Source organism: Echinops telfairi, unplaced genomic scaffold, assembly GCF_000313985.2.
Source record: "Echinops telfairi isolate 266 unplaced genomic scaffold, ASM31398v2 ScPeMD7_5868;HRSCAF=6743_0, whole genome shotgun sequence".
NCBI lineage: Eukaryota > Metazoa > Chordata > Mammalia > Afrosoricida > Tenrecidae > Echinops > Echinops telfairi.
The window spans coordinates 18,079,994-18,095,206 of NW_022109767.1; the positions used below are offsets into that span (position 1 = coordinate 18,079,994).

General features: G+C 41.0%; 1 protein-coding gene across 1 annotated transcript in view; it reads right to left on the reverse strand.

Annotated features, from left to right (window-relative positions):
* The window catches only part of TMEM144 (transmembrane protein 144), a 39,452-nt gene extending 25,786 nt beyond the window's left edge, over positions 1-13,666 (reverse strand). The window contains exons 1-4 of the mRNA XM_004708735.1: positions 13,546-13,666; positions 10,699-10,798; positions 8,879-8,959; positions 917-998 (exon numbers count right to left, since the gene is read on the reverse strand). Of these exons, the coding sequence (XP_004708792.1) occupies positions 917-998; positions 8,879-8,959; positions 10,699-10,798; positions 13,546-13,666 (384 nt within the window). The remainder of the gene's footprint in view (positions 1-916; positions 999-8,878; positions 8,960-10,698; positions 10,799-13,545) is intronic.
* Positions 13,667-15,213: the final 1,547 nt, after the last annotated feature.

Sequence of the window (15,213 nt, forward strand, 5' to 3'; positions counted from 1 at the left end):
ACTTTCATCTACTCTCTTTGAGACATTTAGTTGCCTGTAGATTAATGAACATCTTCTCTTTTACACTTCAGATAATAATTATTCCACTTATTGTCCATTCAACTAAGGCTTCAGTTTTGATAGAGAGGGGAGAAAAGAAGATGGAAAGATGAATTTTTAATCCAGGAGAATGGGCAGTACTTTTGAGGGAGGCACCAGTCAGTGAGGATGTGGGGATTTCCATTCAAAGTCAGCTAGAGAGCCCTGGGTTCTCTGTGGGCATAGGGGATGTTTGACAGAGAGAGAGCTATCGTCTGGGCTCATGGGAACGCAAGGAAATTCTTGCAATCGCTTTTGCATCAGTAACCAACCTTTTGTAAAAGCAGCCCTTATCGCACCCAGACTTGCCTTTACAAGATGCACTTAGATTCTGCAAAGTAGAAGCAGGCTCCCTTATAGGTTTCCTACGCTCATCATTGAGTAGAGCAGGGCGTGGCATTTAAAAAGCAGAGGAAAACAAAGGGAAGAAAATCAAGTTGAGTCACTACCCTCAGGTGTCTTTCCTTGGTTCCTTTCATCTCTCCCTCTCCCTGCCAGGCTAGAACACCTTCCTCCCTCCTCTCTCAACACACTCTTGTGTTCCCCCAACATATTCAGGTTTCCCCTGTAAAAAGATTTAAAACATTCCAATATACATGGTTGCACATAAAATTCTTGACCGGGGTGTAATATTAATGAGATTCAATCAACCTTTGTGCTTGCTGAGTTTTCTCTTGGAATATTAATGAACCGGTACGCAGACCCACCCATAAGGAATTCATGAAATGTTTTCTATAGGCCTAAATGAAAAGACAACAACAACAAAACTTGTCATTGTTTCAAATCTATGCTTTGGTTTCCTGTGATCTCTCAGTACACCATCAGCTATCGTACTCACCTGCTCTACTATTAATGGTGTGCTGTCCAGGGAAGATGTGTGACTTGGTATTTCACTTTTGATGAGCAAAAATATGAAAGCACTGTGAAGAAAAGAAGTGTCAGTGAGAGGGACTATACTACGGATGGCTCATTAAGCTGCCTAACTTTTAAGGGGAAATACGGTTTAAACCAGCAAGTCAAACTGACATCATGATTAGTCCAATGTATGTCCTTCAGAGGTTCGCCAGTTCTCTACAACGGCCAACCTTGTAGTGTTTCTCAGTCCCTTCATTTCTATAGGTCAAAAGCTGAACTCATAAGCTCTCCTTCCTCCTGATTCCATTGCTGTAGTCAAAGGCCTATTTTTTTCTTTTAATCCTGCTCACCCTGGAATCGTATTGTAAGAGAAAGAGAAGTAAAAACCACAACAACATAATATGTCTTTTCTCTTTTATGGGAAGAACCCTCAAAGTTTCAAAACATTCTTAGTTGGTAAAACTGCAGAGAACAAGCATTCTCATATACCACGGATGTGCATACAAAATGGTACAGCTCCATAGTGGGATCAAGAGACAATTCCCCAAAGTTACTATGTGTCCACTCCTTTCTTACGCCAATCACTCACGCAGATGCACATTTCTCTCAGAACACTATTCTCATACAGTATCTTTGTAACAAATTGTCCATTTACTATTGATTGTTGAAGTAGTTAGAGAAGGTAAGATGTACTAATACACTAAATTCACTTCAAATGTGCAACTGCGGTATAATTATTACTTAATTCATTTTAGTGCTTTGGAATATATTTGCATGGTTTAAAAATTAAAACAATGTAAAATTTAAAAGCACTTATGAGTCTAAAGTAAGGTAGCTAAATAGGTGCAGAAGAGTGAACCTATATGTAATATGCTATCTTTGTATAAAAAATGAGAACTTCTTAGCTGGCTTCGTTAGTTCAGGTTTTCACTTGCTTTAAAATTGGAATGGCTCTGTATTCCCAGCTATCAGAACTGTAACTTTCTTTTTTCACCTTTATTGTTTGCTGCCTCTTGCTGCAACCAACAGTACGAAACATAATTTCATACATGAACTCTTCTATTCTTCACCACTTGCTACTTTACACCCTCTGTCAACTCCAATCTTTCACAGTCACTTTTCCTGACTTATGGTCCTTTGTTAACTCTCCATACGACTCATCTTTGTCTTTCTGCTCAAACTAAAGCATAAGCCAATTGCTGACTACGAGGAGACAACTATGAGGGGCCTCCTCACTGAATATGCCCAACACTGAGAACTGCCACAACACAATTCAAGCCATTTTCTATGCAATTCCATGCATAGACCTTTTTTCCCCCTAAAGATTTTTCAACTCAATAAAGCATAGGAGCCACATCGCTACATCTTATCTTTCCCTCAGGATCCTCACAGTACTTAACACAGCAAACCTGAGTGGGTAAAATCGACTTAAATGTATCAAGAGTGAAATATGTGCATGACAGTGACGATGGGATGCAGTGAATTTGCGTGGTCTGGTTCTTCTAGCTATAGTTTCTCTGCCTCCCATCAAATGACCTGGGTGGGAGCAGGCAGAGAGGATGTGTGGATCTCTAACGTGGGGACTGGTCAGTTTTACCATTCTTCTGAGTGTACAATGAGCCATCTCAGAAATGGAAAAAAGAGAGCTCGGTGTCATCCAATAAGAGAGCAGTCAGAAGTTGAGCAAATGCTCTGGGTCCCAAGATTCCTCCATGCTAAATCTCCTCCATCCAGGAGATAACTGTGACATCAGAGTGACAGAAAGGAGAGCACTGGTGGAGAGGTAGCTTCCACAGAGGCAGCAGCACTGAGGACACCAAGCAGATTGGTGTGCTTCTTTTATATGTGGATTTGGGGTTAAAGGGAGTGTTAGTCTGGGTACTTTAGAGAAACACATCCACAGAAACTCATGTATAAGAGAGTTTTATATAAAGGTTACATGCACATCAAGAAAACATCCCAGCCCAGTGCTGCTCAAGCCCACAAGTCCAACATTAACCCATATGTCCAACACCAGTCCACAAAGTCCTCCTCCATCTCACAAAACGCACGCAATGATGCCGACTGCAGGAGGAAAGCTGAGTCAGTGAACGTATAAGCATCTCAGCACTGGAAGGGGTCTCCACACAGCTGCTCCAGCACCCAGGGCTGCCTCGGGGTAGGTCCATGAGCCTTCTTCTTGGGGATGTCTTGCAGGAAGTGAGCCTTGCCAGCTGAAGCAGGGAACTGGCTAAGGGAGCTGCACCCTGGTGCGACCATCACAAAGCAAGAGACCCGAGAACTTGAAAGGCGAGGCTCACTGAGCCATTTATCTCTCTGTCTTCAATTAACCCCACATGTGTTTATCGGCCAGGTTGGCACAATAAATTAACTACCTTAAAGGTAAAGACATGGAAGATGAAGGAGGTTTGGAATTTGAATATTTATTGAGAGAAGGAACTCAGGAAGGGAGGACCAGTTTGTCAGGAATGAAAAACTAAAACAAGTCCTTTCAGTTTTGTTGAAAGTAGCGAGAGGGAAACGTTGAAAGTAGAGCGAGAGGAACTAAGCCTAGTGCTGGTGGCGAGGCCCTGTCTGCATACTTTCACATAAGAGCCAGATGGAATTGCGGGGCACGCACAGAGAGCTGTCTAGACTGCTTTGTGGTTAGGTAGGACTATAGCCCTGAGGAAAGCTGATGGCTAGAAACAAAGTTTGGGGGTGTCTCAGGAACAGAAACATAAAATAGGTTAATAGCTGCAGCTGTGAGAGTAAGTACAACTCCTTAGGGAAAGAAGAGCAGAATCTGGGGACAAGCCAAAGCACATTTTTCCCCTGAATATATAAAAAATCTGCTTTTTGAAATGAGCTTCTGGGTCTTCTGTAAAGTCAAAGAAGAAAGGGTGTCCTGGATGATGTCTTCATGCCTGCTGCACTCCTACACTCAAATATTCTCTCCTAAAGTTAGGCCTGTTGTGATTAGCTGCCTTCACATTGGCTTCCAACTCAGAATGACCCCGTGCATAATGGAACAAAATGCTGATGGGTCCTAGCCCATAATCAACTGGGGATCAGGCTGGTGAGATCCAGAGGGTTTTCAGGGACTGATTTTCAGAACAATAGTTCAGGCCTTTATCTTTACTCCACATTAGTCCCAAAGCTCTGATGAAACCCATTCAGCATCCTAGACACACACAGCCTCACTGACAGACCAGTGATGGCTAAGAATTAAGTACATTGTCTTAGAAGTGAACCCAGGGCTCCCACATGGAAGGTGAGACTCCACCTTGGAACCAGGAGTGCCTCACTGAACCTACGCTGAGAGGACTGAAAGCCATTACTTCCTAGATCCTTTTGGCAGCATGACCATGTTCCGTTTAGGTTCTACCAAGGGGAGGTACTTGATAGAAACATTAAAGGGTGGGCGAAACGACTCTGTTTCGATGGTGGCTTTAGTAGCTTCTGCAGTAGTAGTAGTTCAGTAGAGGCTAGGTCTGGCCACAGTGAGCAACACAATTTTGTATCATATCTCCTTCCCTTTTCTGCTCCAGTAGGTCTGTGTGTGTGTGTGTGCGTGTGCACACACACACAATCCCCAGAATTCAAGCCCAGTTATTGAAAAATACTTCGTGTGGTTTTAGCTTTACAGAATGACTGACGTTTACCATAATCTATCACAAGGGAAATTGAAAGATGAGAGATAATTTACCCAATCCTTTAAATAAATATTGGGCACTAGAGAGGAACATTAACAAACTAATTTTTTAAAAGAAAGCAACATAACCATATTTCAAATATTTCTTACATTGACCCTGAAGCTCTAGGTTTATTAAATGATTGTCTTGCAGAATAAATTGATTTAACTGAGTTAAGAAATGCAATGAAAAGTCAGTAAAGACAGAGAAGGGGCTCTAGATGCACTCTGGGGTGACGCAATTGCTCTTCCTCGCCGCAAACCAAGTTCCAAACAGACGTGCATGATCCTGAGGCCCAACCACTGACGCAGCTGTGTGCCGAGCTGTGGCTGCCCAAAGAGGAGAAAGTACTTAGACGTAGTCAACTAATAACGCTTCTGTGGAGTCGATTGCAACTTGCTGTGACCCTGCAGGGCAGGCTAGAACTGTCGCCATGTGTTTCCAAGACTGTAAATCTTTACAGGAATAGAAAGCCTCACCTATCTCTCAAGGAATGGCTGGTGGTTTCAAACTGCTGACATTGGGGTTAGCAGCTCAAGTTGTAACCCACTGCGCCAGCAGGGCTCCTCTGTGCACTGAATAACTAAAACCCAACTTAGTGCCACTGAGTCGATTCCGATTCACAGAAGAATTATTAATAAAAGCTGGCTAGTGTATAGAGCTTTACATATGTCTAGTTATATGTAAAAGTAGTTAATAAATTTTATTTAATATAAGATTGGTACTACTAAGTATCCATTATCTCTACTTTAAAGAAGAAACAGCTGAGGCTGAGAGCAATGATGTGTTCAAGGCCCCAGAGTAGATGTGATAGAACAGTAATAACTGATTTATAACTTTAGTGATGGTATTGTTTCTAAAGAAAGAAATGCAATGAAAAACAATGCAGGAAACAGGCTTTAAATAACCATAAAGTGAAAACTCAGGCATAAAACATCCTGTTGTAAAAGTAACATTGCTTTTATGAGAGTCATTCAAAGCAATATGAATTCTGTAGGAATTGTACAAGATACATCAAATTTCCTTTAACCAAAGTGTCAGAATCCTGCCATTTTAGGATAACCCGTGTTATTTCTTCTTCAATTGGACTAGATCCACTCTCTAAAGCAACATTTCCACGATGAAGAGATTGTTCCAGAATGTGGCTGGGGAAAAGCCATCATTACTGGAAGAAGGGAAATATACTGTTCTTTCCCTAGTGAATAATAATAATAAATAATAAAGGCCTAAGGTTTTTCCTTTCCAAGCAGTGCTCTCAATTCTGTGAAGCTCTGACAGGGATAATAAATGGATTTCCGAGAGGAAAGGAGATTGGATTTAAGATGACCCAGTTCCGGTAAGAAGGAGCCCCGTGGCACAGTGCCCGACGCCATGGGTGGCTAACCAAAAGGTGGGCAGTTTGCACAGATAAGCGGCTGCAGGGGGGGAAGAGGTGGCAGTCTGCCAAGATTTACAGCCTGAGAAGCTCTATAGAGACTTTCTATGAGAACGGACGTGCTGGTTACTGGGTTTGGTTTGGCAGTTTCGATTTTGTTGAGAGGTTTATTGACCGAACACATCCATGAACAGCGTCAAAGCTATTTGTTTCCCAGTAAAGATGCATACACTTCGTATACAGATTCAGAAGAACCCTTTCAACGTTCATACAGTAAGTATTTTCACAGGTGAGAAAGTTTTTATCTAGTTGGATTAAAAGACAGTGAAAGAAACAGATGGATGGTTTCCAGGGGTGGGAGGGGAAGGAAGGCAGGGTGAAGCATAGGGTCAAGGGTAGATAGGTGCTGAGTTGGTGAAGGGGAAGGTAATATACCACAGAAAACAAACAAACGTATTGCCCTAAGTTGATTCCAACTCCTATTGACCGTATAGGAAAGGGTAGAATGCCCTTCTGGGTTTCTGAGACTGTAGCTCTACAGGAGTAGAAAGCTTCATCTTTCTTTTACAAAGCAGCTGGTGGTTTTGATCCGTTGACCTTGTGGTTACCAGCCCACTGCATAATCCACTAGACTGCCAGGGCTACATCCATCGAACAAAAGGGAAATGGGATAAAGTGGGGGTGGGCTGGTGTAGGGAAAACTAATGCAAGGATTAATAAATTGCTGAAGTTGTAAAATACAGAACAGATGATTTGATATGTAAAACTCCACCAAATTCACAACCAACAGTTGAAAAAAGAAAGGGAAAAGAAAAATCTCAATGAAATTGAAAACAAAAGTGAGTGTGTGACGAGACAGGTGATGCAAAGTTGAGATAAAATGGAGACATCTGACCTAAAATAAAAGTGGTTGAACAATTTAACGATTTAAATATCTGTAATGGTAAGGTTCACTGTACCCATCACACAGATTCAAACCCTGTTGCTCAGAAATTAAATAATTAAGGCTTTGTGGTTAGGCAACAACTGAATCTGTACTCAAACTTTATCAAAATCCTGTGTGTTAGATCTCGGGAGATCTTTTAATAACTAACCTGTTCCTGAAAAACAAAGAAACTCACTGCCATCCAGGTATTTCCAATTCCTGACGACCCCACAGGAGAGGGTAGTACTTTCCTGATGGGTTTCCAAGAGTATATGTAAATCTCTATGGGAGTAGAAAACCGTGTCTTTCTCCCACAGAGTGGGTGGTGGTTTCAAACTGTTGACCTTGCAGTTAGCAGCCCAGCACTTAACCACTCTGTATCCAGGGTCTAGCCTATGTCTGTCCTATCATCCTCTTACCATTATTTGTGACTGGTCATAAGACCCCCTTGGCAACCACAGCCATTTGCAGTCTATTTTTGCCAGTTGTAAGGAACCTGGTGGCGAAGGGGGTAAGCACTGGGTTGTGAACCAGAAGGGTGGTAGTTACAATCAAACAGCTGCTCTGCAGGAAAACAAGATATGGCAGTCTGTTTCCATAAAGATTTAGTCTTATAAACCTCCCAAACCCAAACCAAACCAGACAGGTGTCAAGTCAGTTCTGACAGCTTAGGACAGAGCAGAACTGCCCTGTGGTTTTCTAAGGCTATAAATCTTTACACGAGCAGAAAGCCTCATCTTTCTCCCACGGAGTGGCTAGTGGGTTTGAACTGCTAGTCTTGTGGTTTGCAGCCCTAGTTAGAATTGACTGGATGGCAACAGGTTTAGGGTTAGTTATTTATTTATTTTTGAATTTATATAAATATTATGTCAAAAATGCTTTTCTCTACCCCGCCTTTAACTGACCTCGCTGCTGTAGCCAATCAGAGAATTGTTACTAGCCCCTGATTTAACCATTTAAGTGCTTTCTGTATGCCTACAACTCCTAGTAACACTTACCATATGGCGGAGTATTTGCCCAACCGCAGCTATCGCTATTTCTTCAATAAAACTCTTCATGGACTTTCATTTTTAACGATTTTAAACCTGATTTTAAAATCATTTTAACTTGATTTTCCTCTATGAAGATGGAAGATGGGGTGGGGAATACAGTGTAACTGAGTAGTCAATAGAAGAGAGAATCAATGGTTATCACAAAGGTGGCAGAAAGCCAGTATGCATTTATATAATATTTTGGGGGTGTCCCTGGGAGTTCAAACAATTAATGTACTTGGCTGCTGATCAAAAGGCTGAAGGTCGAAAGTAAAACCTGATGATCTACTTGCAAAATACCAGCCATTGAAGACCCTATGGAACACAGGCTGAGGATGATACACACTCAAGGAGCCAGGGGAAGGGCAACTAAGAGTGTCACAGTTTTTAGCTTGCAAAATAATTTATGAGCTACAGTATATTATGATTGTCTTTCTATATTTCATAGAGTAACACTGAGCTTCATAGAAGTTAACCCATTTTCTCAGGGTCTCAGAGGCCTTGAGAACAAAAGCCGGGATTCCTGAATCCACCTCTGATCCTTTTTATCTTCTAAAGTCCAGTCTGTCATTGTAAATGAAGAACTTGAGCAAAATATCCTACAGATTTTCTAAAATGTAGATTTAGGAAAATGCACTTCATCCAAACCCAAAGCAAAATCAGTGGTCATTGAGCTGCTTTGTACCCTGGGAAATCCCATGTATTACAGAGTGGAATTCTTCCGGGGTGGTGGGGGGTGGTGGTGGTGGTGGTGTTTCCTTGCTGTAATATTTAGGGACACAGATCACCAGGCCTTGCTTCCATGGCTCCACTGGCTAGGTAGGAACCAACATGCTCAAGTAGAAGATGAGTGCATATGTTCCGCAGCACCTACAAATCTTCAAAAGAAATATTTTCAACATTTGGGAGAGTAGTTACATCACTAATAATGGCTGCGTACCTTACTATTGATAGCGCAGCTCCAATGTCGTTGAGCAGTGGTTTAGACACTTCTTGTGCATCCATTCCAAACCAGCCGAACCTAGACGTTCACAAAGTCATCACATGGTGATCGATACTCTGGAGAACATGCTCATTCATCACGTTGAAGGATATGGACTCAGAACCAGATTTCAGGGTTCAAATCCTGGGTCCCCTACTGTCTGTGACTTTGGATAAGTCACTTACCTTTACTGTGTCTCAATTTCCCTTGTTTAAGAAGCGGATAGTATTGTATCTAATTCCTAGATTTGTTATGAAGATTAAATATTAGTCTACTAAAAAGTACTTGCTATTGTCTCTTATTAAGACTAATGAGGAAGGAAAAATATTTTGGTCAAGTAATTAATATGATGCTAATAAACTGACTGGGATTTTGTAGAGTATTTGAAATAGACTTTTAAATATCTGTTTGATTAAGCATCTCTACTTCTCCCCCATCCCCCCATGTATTGACACTGTAGTGATGGCTACCAACAATCATTGAGACCTATCTAAGTGTCAACAACAACAACAAAATAAGTGAGGCAAGAGAAAAAACATAGCCTTACTAAAAAGCTGACTGGGGAGAGAAAGGAAGGGACAGAATGTATTGAGGTTAGTTTGCTGTCATTGAGATTGTTGTAGTTCTGTGGGCTGGAAGGGGCATCGAACAGAAGGTAACATCTCCCATTCGATCCATTTTCCCAATGTTGACTGAGGGCAGCAGCATGCTGGCACATTCCATCCAACTGCACTTCGTGAGGTAGGACTGCCTTATATTTGTCCAATAAAGTAACCTCTAGCAAATGTGTCTCTTTGAGATGTGGCTTGCACACCCGAGGAACTGAAAGTTTCATCTTACTAAAGTTTATCAAATTTAAATATAAATAGCGAGATGTGGTTCGTGCCTACCATACTGGACAGTGCAGCTGGACAGCAAAGGTTTGCAAATGTTTTCTTAAAGGGTCAAAAGGTAGCAATTTTAGGTTTTGTCGGTTTGATGTCTCAAGAACCTATTCAGATAAATTCTTGGAGGAGATTGCAAAATCACTAGAAGGCCCATGGAGCAAAAGAAAGAAGAAGCTAATCACTCAAAACTCTGAAGCCCACAGTCTGGACGTGTTGTGGGAACATTCACTTCTGCCTTGTTCCACTGCTGCTGAAACAACTGGAAGCCCCATCCAAATAGAATGGCTTCTTTCACAGTTTACTAATATAGGCAAATGTAACCCTCGAAAACATATAAAACTCAAGTTTTAGTTATAGAAATACTTGAGATGCCTGATGTAGCCCACTGGGTTGTAGTTGGCTGATGAACATAGAGAGGTCTAGAGGGTAAAAGCAGGCTATTTAGAATAAAAAAATTTAAGGCTTGAATCTTGACTGATTAGTTCCCTAACCTTTAGCGTATTTTCCAAACTCCTTTAGAGAATTTTTTTTAATAAAGTATGGTAATTCTTAGAATAATCTTTGAAAATTATATGCAAATAATGTAGGCACATGACCACCAACTTGTCACACCATTGAAAGGGAAAATAAACACCAGTTCCCTTTCTCCTTCCTAACTTTTGCTACCTAAAAATCTTGACTACATTTGATGAGATATCTAGACAACTTATCTATAACACAGGACAAATAATTATTAAAGGTGGCTTATTTTTGATGTGTCTATCTTCGCAACTGTGACTGCTGGGAAGTTAACAATCACATGCTGGCCCTCAGTAAGTCTCATCCCTAGCACTTGTATTAACTATAGCATGACCACAAGGAATCTAGTTGAAAAAGTTTGACTTGTGTTACCTTGAACTTGCCCAGCCAGTTAAGGAACTAAATGATCCCCAGATTAATATGCCAAGGCCCAAGCCAATGGTTTTAATAATTGGGACAACAGCAATATTTCCTGTAGAGTTAATATACAAAAGAAAAGTGTTACTTCAAATACAGAAAACACATATATAAATTGAAATGTTTTTAACCTAGTTTAAGTGGAGGCTTGGCAGATTGGGACACATTTACTACTTAAAGTATAGTTGCCCATTTTTAAATAAAAGATAAACATTTCTCTGGCATTAACTATAATTGCTAAAGGAACGAAGCTTAGAGCAAAGTTTTTCAAAGGAAAATCTTTAATTAGCTCTTTGCCTAACTATGCTGAACTCTTCACTCCTAGTCTCATGGCTTGTCCCAGACACTGCCAAACATGACATACTAGTAAAATCTCTGAGTCAAACAGGGCAGATGGCTTCAGTCGCAATATGGTCCTCCATGTTCAGTGATACTTCTGGATCCTTAACTTCATTGCCTTGTTCTCTCGAGAGGCACTCGATTAAATCCATGATTCTTTTGCCCCAGATCTCAACCAGTAACCTCTCGCTTCATTCTTATAATCTCTTCATGAGCTATTTCTTTTCTTGGTTTGCAGGATGGCCACATCGTGTCATGTTTATTCCATTAGCTCTTTCTCTGGCTGCTATTCTTCATCATACCCAAGTGCATCCTGGAGAGGTACTTCAGGAGACCCGCTGGTGCAGCGGTTATATGTCTGGCAGCTAACTGAAGGTCAGCAGTTTTAAGCCACCAGCTATTTCACAGGAGGAAGATGGGGGCTTTCTACTCCCATGAGGAGTTACAGTCTTGGAAACTCACAGGGAGCAGTTCTACCCTGTCCTATCGGGTCGCTATTGGTTTGGTTTAAAGAAATATTTTGAATGTATTCCTCCTCTTGATCTATTCTTCTTTATGCACTTCACCTAATCCCAGGATTTCGGCTGTCAGCTAGAAGCACGTGCTCCCATTGCCATGCCATTATCAAGATCCGCCTCTGGAGTTTGAATGCCTCGCTCCAAACTATGGGTGAGAGAGCTGCCAGCAGCTGTCCGATCATGTGGGAACTTCCAATCTTCAAATTCACGAGGTCCCAAGCTGAACTCATCATTTACTCTTTCAAACATGCTGTCCCCTTTTTGAGTCACAGATGTCAGCGATATCATCGCCTTCCTAATCACCAAAAACACATGCTGCATCACCATGACTGGCTCCTTCCTTTTTCCACTCCCCCCATTCAATCAGGTACTATGACCTATAACATTCATATCTACCCCGTTTCTCTAATAGGACCTTCTACACTTCTCAGTCCTGGTGGGTGAGAATAAATACTCCAGTGGTTAGAAAGAACTTCTAGATGAATTCCTTTCTCTGCCTCCCATTCCCATTATGCATGATAAGCATTTTAAGATAGAGATAAAATGTATTCATTTAAATTGTACTAAAAGTGTAAAAGTTTAATTCTTAGTTCTAGCCTCCAACTTATCAATTCCACTAAGTCATTTAAATCCTCAGAGATTCAAATTAAATCAGTACACTACACATGACTTCAAAATCTATTTGGTTTTGAACAAATGATTTCTAAAGATTCTTGGTCCTTAAAGATTTTATTCACTTAGCAAAGCTTTTCTGGAGTTCGATCTGCATTAATAAAAGGAAGCTATTCCTGATTATTCAAGCCAAGGACATTCATTTTATATAGTTACCTAACCGCTGGGCCTATAGCCATCGTGATGAATGCAGACGATAGCGAAGTTATCAAGGGTTTCAGCTAGCTTGGAGACGTAATAGCCACAGCAGCAGCAGTCAGGGAATCAAATGAACTGTTGCATTGGACGCAGCTTCCGTACCAGGCTTCTTTAAAGTGTGAATGTTAACATTATCCTCGTAGGGTGTCAGTGTACAAGAGGAAGACGCTTAATGAGATGGGTTGACATGGTGGCTACAACAATGGGTTAAAACATAAGAACGAGTGTGGGAATGTTACAAGACTGGGCAGGATTCTGTTCTGTTGTATACATTGGGGTGCTATGAGTGGGAAACAGCTCAAAACAACACAACCGCAATTTCAGACAACAGAGGAAGGGTTCTTGGTTTTCTGTGAACAGGTATTTTTGGAATGACAATGTATCAGTCCTTGCCTCCTTTTAGGCCAAGTCCTTAAAGACTTGTAGAGACTGGTTGCTGTTAGGTGCCCTTGAATCATTTCCAACCCATGCACAGCCGCAGGAAACACTGCCCAGTCCCGGGGTATCTCACATTGTTTCTGTGCTTGGGCCTATGTTGTAGCTCCAGTGTAAATCCATCTCAGCAAGGGCCTTCCTCTCTTCCACTGCCTCTCTACTTTCCCTAGCTCGATGTCTTCTCCAGGGTCATGTCCCAAGTACACGAGACAATGTCTCACCGTCCTTGCCTCTAAGGAGCACTCTGGCTGTACTTCTTCCAAGAGAGATTTGTTCCTGGAGACTTGTCTGCAAAGACTACCTAATTTAATCAGTATGCTTTGATAAACATGCTAGCTACAAATATGGCTAGGCCACTTAAAACAGTGTAACAGGTATACTTGAACAGATGTAGAGCACTTGAAATATTCGATTGTAATAATTTACTGCCAGGCATTTAGAGAAAAATTACTAAGAGACTAGAATGAAGAGATACACCCAAAATATTTAATGAATATCTAAAAAAAAGAAATACTAATTTCTAATATTTATGACTAAAGATTATTTGTAATTACTGCTTGTGCTGTTTCTTCCTATTGTGAGTGAGAGTTATTTTGATTATGGTGTTAAGTAGTAAAGAATATGGCACAGCATACGTTACCTGTTGCCCAAATGCTTCCCCCAAGCATTGCAAGAGGCCAAAATTTAGGGCAATGTAATATTAGATTGGCCAACAAGGCTACCAACCATATTGCAGCACACAGAACCCACTGAAGAAACATTCCTGAAAATAAAAGAACTGGGTATCAGCAGCCCGCATTGATTTGGTTCAATCAGTGCTTAGCAATATCAATGGCAGACTATTTTAGGAATGGCCACAATTGATTGAATATATGTGGCACTTGGCATATTTCGTTTAACTTTTACAACTAATTTTCAATGTCGGTATCTCTGATGCAATGGATAAACAATCTGAAGGAGATTAACCAATTTGTCCCAAAGCTAGTATTTCAGAGAACAAGGTTTAAAAATGCACAGGAAATGGTTATAGTATCTTCATACATGTGCAGATTTAAATGGAGGCTATGTTGACAAATACAGGCTTCATATTTTGGTATTTTTGTTACATAAAACATGTTAAAGGAAAAAACATTTGACTCTAAATAGGGTATACGAAGGAAAACATTGCTGTTTGTCACCTAGTAGATAAATTAAGAATTTTTTTACCCAAGAATTTTAGTGCGACCAAGTTGGTATTTTCATTCAGATACTACATTGAATGCAATCGCCCACCAAAGTCATGGCACCGAGAACGGCAGAATAACACAACAGTGATGCAAACCTTTAGGGCACAGGGTTTCCTTAGGCCTCCTCTGGGATGAATGTGACTGATTTATGGCTACAGGCAGACGTCATGGCATTGAGTTCCATGGCTGACACAAGCCGGACCGTGCACATTTGAGAATTAGCCTTCTTGGCCAGGGCTGACCTCCTTTTTTATGCTCTGGGTTATCTGAAGGCTGTCTGGTGAAAGGAGGTATTTTCTAACTTTCTGCACCTTCTGCTCTCAGGGGATGAGGGGTTGAAGGATTAGAAAAGAATCAATAATTGACATTGGAAAAATCGTGCAGCAGTTACAATGAATGTAGTCTGCTGACCCTAACTCTGGAAGAGTTTTTCCTATCTATATTCAATCTTATGGTGGAGGAGAAAATTGGCTGGTAACCTTTAAAACCAAGCGTTAAGATGATAGGGGTGAAATGAAACTTCATTTGACAAATTCTTTGTGTTGCAAATGTGAAACAGAAAATAAACGAGTTGGTAACTTGCCCAGGATTACATAGCTCGTATGAAAGACCTAAAAGACCAGGCCTTGTACCCTGTGCTAGGTTTCTTTTTGTTGTGCTCCCAGTAGTTCCTGTTTTTCTCACAGCTCCAAAAGAAAAGGAACAACAACGATAGGATCTGGATCTATGGGGGGAAGATTTGTACCACACCACAGGGAGTCCTAATGGCAATGTTGGGTAAGCATTGAACTGGTAACTATAAGTCAATAGTTCAAACCCATCAGTTGCTCCACAGGAGAAAGATGAGGCTTTTCTGCTCTCATAAAGATCTATAGTCTTGGAAACACTATAGGGGTTTACTATGAGCTGGAATCAACTCAACTGCAGTCATTTTTTTTCTTGGTTTCTTTTTTATATCACAACATAAGGAACTGACGAGAGAACACAAACAACTGCTAGCAGGTGCTTACTTCCCGACAGATGCTCACCACTTTGTCTCCAATCTCCTGGCTTTGACACCCAAGAAAGGTAGATGCAAGTAA